The sequence below is a fragment of the Alligator sinensis genome, unplaced genomic scaffold, assembly GCF_000455745.1.
Source record: "Alligator sinensis unplaced genomic scaffold, ASM45574v1 scaffold838_1, whole genome shotgun sequence".
NCBI classification, from domain to species: domain Eukaryota; kingdom Metazoa; phylum Chordata; order Crocodylia; family Alligatoridae; genus Alligator; species Alligator sinensis.
The window spans coordinates 282,805-288,879 of NW_005842996.1; the positions used below are offsets into that span (position 1 = coordinate 282,805).

Below are 6,075 nucleotides of genomic sequence, written 5' to 3' on the forward strand. Positions count from 1 at the left end.
GGCAGCAGAGTCTCTTTCAACAGTGCCTGGTTGTGCTGGCCCTGCCAGAGGACATGCCTCAGGGCTCAGCTTGGTCACCCCTGGCCACACCCTCCCCAGCCCTGCTACCTGCCCAGAATCTTTTGCTGTTATCGTGGGTCACTCCGGAGCACCCGCAATGGGGTGCAGCACTCACTTCGGGCAGTGCAGTTTGCCCGTGTGGAAACCGAGGCATGGAAGAAGGGGTGGGGTTTGCCTGGGGGCACATGGCTGGCGGTGGAACCCAGGTGCCCCGAGTCCCCGGCAGTGCGAGGGGGCAGTCAGTGGCTGGGATCTTACCTGGGTCCCAGCCCTGTGTCTCCCTACCCAGGTGTTCTGGCACTCGAGCGCCCATGTGCTGGGCGCCGCCGCAGAGCAGCTCTATGGGGCCCTGCTTTGCCACGGGCCCAGCACCGAGAGCGGCTTCTTCTACGACATGGACTTGGGCGGCCGGTAAGGAGCACAGACAGCGACTAGAGGCAGGGCCATGGGGATGCCCCAGGCTGCTGTTAATAGGGTTGGGCCTTGTCATTGCAGGATCAGGGCCCTGGGGCCCAGTCCCGCCACCTGGCTTAGTGCCTAGCAGGATCAGACCCGCCCTAGGAGGGTTCAGGGCCAGGCTGGGGTTTTTTCTTTGGAAGCCTGCCTGGGTCATGCAGCGTTGGCACCACTGGACTGGCACTGGTCCCTTGATCTGCACCCCCATCCTGGGGCGGGCATGGACCTGGGTGGGGTGGAGGTCCTGCTGCTTCCCCGGGGCCATGAGTATCTAGCCATCTCCGCAGGACTGTGCTGAGCAGCGACCTGACGGTGCTGGAAGAAGCCTGCCGTGTGCTGGTGCAGGAGCAGCACCCCTTTGAGCGGCTGGAGGTGCCCTGCGACGCCCTGCGGGAGCTGTTCAAGGTGAGCACCCCGCGCGTCCCAGGCCCCAGCTGAGTGCACAGCAGTGTTAGGTCATGCCTGGGTCTGGCCTGGGCCCCTAGTGTTGGGTCTGTCTTTGTCTGCCTGGGCTGGGGAGGGATGGAGGTGGGGGATCACATGTGAATCCTTGCAAGGCCTGTAGTCTCACTGGACAGTTCTCTCACCCCTGCCCCCTCCCTGCCCTGGCTGCCCTTCTCTCCATTTCACAGAGGGGGAAGCTGAGGCCAGGGAGGCTGTAGGATGTGCCCAGGACATCTGTGGCAGATGGTGTGGTAGGGGCCAGGATGTAGCCCTCAGCACTAGGCCAGGCTCCCTGAGCAGCTGCCTGGGGCCATGGGCCAGTCAGGGAGGTTGGGGGAGGCCAGCTGGGCTGGGGTTCTGTCCTATCCTGCTGAGCCTGAGCTCCCTGGGCTCTTCTCCCCCCACCAGGACAACAAGTTCAAGCTGCAAATAATTGAGACAAAGGTGAAGACGCCAACGAGCACGGTCTACAGGTGACACCCCCCTTCCACCTGCGTGAGGTCCATGAATCCCTCCCCCTGTGCTCGGCCCCAGCCCTGGCTGCAGCTCCTGCCTTGACCAGCTCCGCTGTCTCCATCCCCAGGTGTGGGCCCCTCATTGACCTGTGCCGTGGCCCCCACCTCCGGCACACAGGGCAGATCCAGGCGCTGAAGGTCCTGAAGGTGTGTGTGTGTGGTGGGTGGGGCATCTCCAGAGAGGGGCGGTTTAAAGGGGTTAATAGCCCCTTTCCCTTACCACTGGGGAAACTGAGGCATGGAGAGGAGCAAGGGGGGGCAGCTGCCAAGGTCGCCCTGGGGAGGCCCACCCTAGGTGTCCACCCCCCCACTCCCACCCCCCCAAAGACAGTATTACCATGGTAACCAGCATCTCTCCTTCCCTCCAGAGCTCGGCTGCCTTCTGGGGTGGGGACCCTGCTGGGGAGTCCCTGCAGCGGGTCTATGGCATCTCCTTCCCCACTGCTGCCCGCCTGGCCCACTGGGAGCAGCAGCAGGAGGAGGCTGCCAAGCGGGACCATCGGCGCATCGGCAGGGTAGGTCCAGGCATCACCCTTGGAGGGACAGAGACAGGGCTGGGCCAGGCACAGCCACTGCAGGGACCCCTGGACACTGTCCTGCCCCCCCACAGCAGTGACCAGGATCTGGCTTCTTCCCTTCGCAGGAGCAGGAGCTATTCTTCTTTCATGAGCTCAGTCCCGGCAGCTGCTTCTTCCTGCCCAGGGGCACCCACATCTGCAACGCCCTGATTGACTTCATCAAGGTATCCGGTGCCCAGGCTTGGCTCCCTGGGTGCGGGGCTCGGACGGGGGGTCCCATACAGGCTCCTGAGGAAGTAGGCAGCTGCAGCCAGCGCAGGGATCCAGCGGAGTCCCTGCGCTGAAACCTGGAGAGCTGTAAGCAGGGTCGTGTGTGTGTCCATGTCTGGGGGGAGCTGGGCTCAGCTGCCCCATCTCTGTTCTGCCAGGGGGTGCCTTTCTGCCCCCTCCAAGGGTATTGAGGTCCCCCCAGGCCAGGGCGGCCAGAGGGCAGCGTGAGCTCCACCACCTCTTGGTGTCAGCTCCCCCTGCGTGGCTGCAAATCCAGACTTGTCCCCAGTGCCTCCCCTTCCATCTCAGGGAAACTGCCGTGGGTCATCAGGGGCTTAGTAATGGCTCTCTACTGCCTTCCCAGTCTCTGCTGGCATCTGGATCCATCCCACAGCCAAGCCCAGGGCAGGAGGGCTGGGAGAGAGCCTGGCTGAGCGGTAGCAGGAGGATGCCCAGCCCCTTTTTGCACTTGGGGCATTGTCCGCAGGATCAGGCCCATCAAGAGCTGCTTTTCCAAGGACCTGAAATTCTTGGGAACCTTGTCTGGATGTGGCCCTGTGGAGCCCGGGTGCCAGCACATACCCAGTGCCCTCTTGACACTGGGTCCGTCGATCCATACTCTCCTGAGGCACCATCAATTTTGTCAGGGACAGAATAAGTGTTGGGGCTGGAAGGCGAAGAGATGAGACAAGGTGCTGCTCCCACCTGGCTCCCTGAGTGCTGTGGGGCCTGCCCTGTGACGAGTATCGGCGTGTGCCAAGTCTCTGTGCGATACCTGGGTCCCGGCTGGTCTCTGCTCACAGCAGGGATGTCTGACACCAAAAAGAGATGAGACCAGGAGTTCAGGCCCTGGACGCAGCCACTTGATGCAGCCCATTGTCCCAGCACCTCCAGCCCTGCTGAGCTCAGAAAGAGGCATCACGCGGCATCTGCATCCCAGCCCGGCTTGGGGCACCAGGGAGGCCGATAGCCAGCCCCGTTGTCAGGGGTGAAGGGACCTTACCCTGTCTCCCATCCCCTCATGCTCAGAAGCCTTTGGGTCGCCTGCCTGGATGTCTTTGCCTGCCCGGAGAGCCCAGCAAGTATGGCTGGGGGGCTGTGCGAGCCTTTCGCGCATGCACCAGGGCATTTCGCAGCCCCTGGTGGCTGGGACCTTGAGGTCAGCGGCTCCCTCTGGATGCCTTTGATGCCCTGGCCCCTAAGGGAACAGAGCGTGTCAGCCCAGGGCATTCCCAGACCTTTGGACTTCAGACCTGTCTCCATGTAGGGGCATCAGTGACAGCTGCAGGGGAGAGTGGCAGAGGCTAAGCCATCGGAGGCAAGTGCCAGAAAATGAGGGCCCCCGTGGGGTTATTTGGGCTCCATGATGGTTCCCCCTCCCAAGGCTTGCAGGGAGAGCCACCAACGCTCCCCATGGACTGCAATGTCCCCATCCTGCCGGGTGTCTCTCTGTGCGCTGTGGCGTTGGGGAGGCCATGCTGGCCCCAACGCAGTTGTGGGGTCTCTAGGGTCACCCAGAGACCCCTGCAGCCCTGCTCCCATGGTGCTGCTTTTACTCTGGAGCAACCCGCAGACCACGTTAGACGATCTAGCCTCATCTGCTTTTACTCTGGAGCAATCTGCAGACCCTGTTAAACCGTCCAGCCCTGTCCGCTCCCCTCTGGAATCGGTGCTTTTGCTTCCTGGAGCCCCATTGCTTGAGCCTGGTGGGTCATGGGAGCAGCTCCTTCGTCTGGGTCCCACCCTGTGCTTCCTCCCTCGTCTCATCAGGAGCAAGGACCTACCATCTGTATGAACCCTGGTACGGGGATTCACACTCGTTACCCTCTGACTCTGCACCTCTGCCCCCCGACTAACCCAGAGGGGGAACCTGATCTGTAGCCCTGGCCCAAGCCCCTCATGACCGAAAGCTGTGGGCTGTCAGTTCTCCACAAGACACTGGGTCCCTTCACCTCCCCAGTCGCAGACAAGGAAGCAGCACTGTCTCCGTTGCCACGCGGCATTTGTGGCCAAGGGGAAGACGCAACCTGCAAGACATTGGCGCCTGTGCGTCAGCCTGTCACTATATTTGTCTTCAGTTTCCAGCCTACGTGAGCTCCCCCTCTTGCACAAACCAGGCCGCAGCAGGCAGGGGTGGGTACGGCCTGGCTGCCAGCCAGCAGCCATATTCGGGCTTTGCCAGCACATGTCTTAGTCACAATCCATGGCGTGTCGGTGACCTGAAGACCCTTCAGGGCTGGAAGTGGCCGCTTCAGCCTGGCCTGCCCAGGAGCTGCCCCCAACTCAGTGCCCCACACATCATCGCCTCCAACCCTTGTGGGCCCCACGTCCCTCCCGGGGTCGGGATCTCGGATCAGTGCCCACAGCCAACATCTCATGGCCATGTTCGGCACGCCCCTCTCTGCACCTGAATATGAGAAGCTGTCTTGGCTCCCAGGCTGGGGCCACTCACGAGAGCCTGGTGCCCCCCTGGGCTTGGGGCCCTCCGCACCGCTGCCAGGTTCCTGGGGTCTTGTTGAGACTGGCTTCAGCTACAGCCCCCCTGCCCAGGGCGAAGGCCTGCCATCAGCCACCTACATACGGCTCCCTCCTCCTGCACCTGCAGTTTTGCAGGGGCAGGGGAATGGAAGGTGATGCAAGACCCCTGGCTGCAAGTCCCCATGGTGCCAAGGTGCCCTTGAGCACTCCCCTGACCAGCAGTCTCTGACAGCTGAGCCAGGCCAAGGGTACCAACACTATCAAACCAGGTCTGGGGGACAGCCTGGGCAACCCGGCCAACGAGACCCAACTTGTCCTGGGCCCCTGCGTCCGGCTATGCCAAGAATGCACCATCGCTCATGCCTTGGAGAGACTGTACCAGGCTCTGGGGCATGTCATAGCAGGGCAGACTGGCAGGGAAAGGACGAGTAGGGTTCTGCCCAGGCCCTGCCGCCTCCAGAAAGCTGCCAGTGTTTTCCGGTGCCTAGAGAGGCAGCACTTAGCCGGTGGCCCCTGGGAGCTCAAGACGGGCTCCTATCACCTGCATCACATCTGCCCCTGCTGCAGGGTCTCCACCTGGCTTTCTGTGCAGCCCCAAAGCAGGTGACTTCCACCTCCCTGGGTCCATCCCCCCCAAGCCCCTGTCTCCTCTCCCTCCCCTCCCCCAGAGCGAGTACTGGCGGCGCGGCTTCACGGAGGTGGTGACCCCCAACGTGTACGACGTGCAGCTGTGGGAGCGCTCGGGGCACTGGCAGCACTACAGCCAGCACATGTTCTCCTTCCAGGCCAACGGCCAGACCTTGGCACTCAAGCCCATGAATTGCCCCGCACACTGGTAGGGCCCTGGCATGGCCAGAAGCTGGCGGTGGGCAGGGAGCCTGGACACCTGGGTTGTAGTCCCAGCTTGGGGGTGGCACTGGGAGCCCGTACGCCTCGGTACTAGTCCTAGCTCTGGGGAGTGGGGGTTGGTGACTGGTGCTGAGCTGGTTTGGCTCAGGGGTGTTGCAAGCAAAGCCAGTGACATCCCTCTTTGCCTTTGTTGTGGGTAGCGCCTGGGTCCTTCCCCCACTCCATAGATGGGCCCAGGCCTGACCCTCAGGGACACCATCCCCCTGCTGCGGTCAGGGCCGGCTGCGGCAGAGGCAACCTCTGTCCCTCAGAATGGCCTGAGGCCTCACACAACTCGCTGCACTCAGCTCAACCCCCACCCACCTGAGTCCCAGCTGTGACACCAGGCCCCTCCTGGGGGTGCAGTGCAGCAGCCTTAGCTCTGAATAAACCAGTCTGGTCTCCGCAGCCTGATGTTCGCCCACCGGCCGCGGTCGTGGCGGGAG

General features: G+C 62.8%; 1 protein-coding gene across 1 annotated transcript in view; it reads left to right on the forward strand.

The window, feature by feature from the left end:
* The window catches only part of TARS2 (threonyl-tRNA synthetase 2, mitochondrial), a gene marked incomplete at its 5' end in the record, with an annotated part of 21,017 nt that overhangs the window by 613 nt on the left and 14,329 nt on the right, over nucleotides 1-6,075 (forward strand). The window contains 8 exons of the mRNA XM_025193009.1: nucleotides 350-471; nucleotides 804-921; nucleotides 1,369-1,433; nucleotides 1,544-1,622; nucleotides 1,844-1,990; nucleotides 2,119-2,217; nucleotides 5,410-5,576; nucleotides 6,039-6,070. Of these exons, the coding sequence (XP_025048794.1) occupies nucleotides 350-471; nucleotides 804-921; nucleotides 1,369-1,433; nucleotides 1,544-1,622; nucleotides 1,844-1,990; nucleotides 2,119-2,217; nucleotides 5,410-5,576; nucleotides 6,039-6,070 (829 nt within the window). The remainder of the gene's footprint in view (nucleotides 1-349; nucleotides 472-803; nucleotides 922-1,368; nucleotides 1,434-1,543; nucleotides 1,623-1,843; nucleotides 1,991-2,118; nucleotides 2,218-5,409; nucleotides 5,577-6,038; nucleotides 6,071-6,075) is intronic.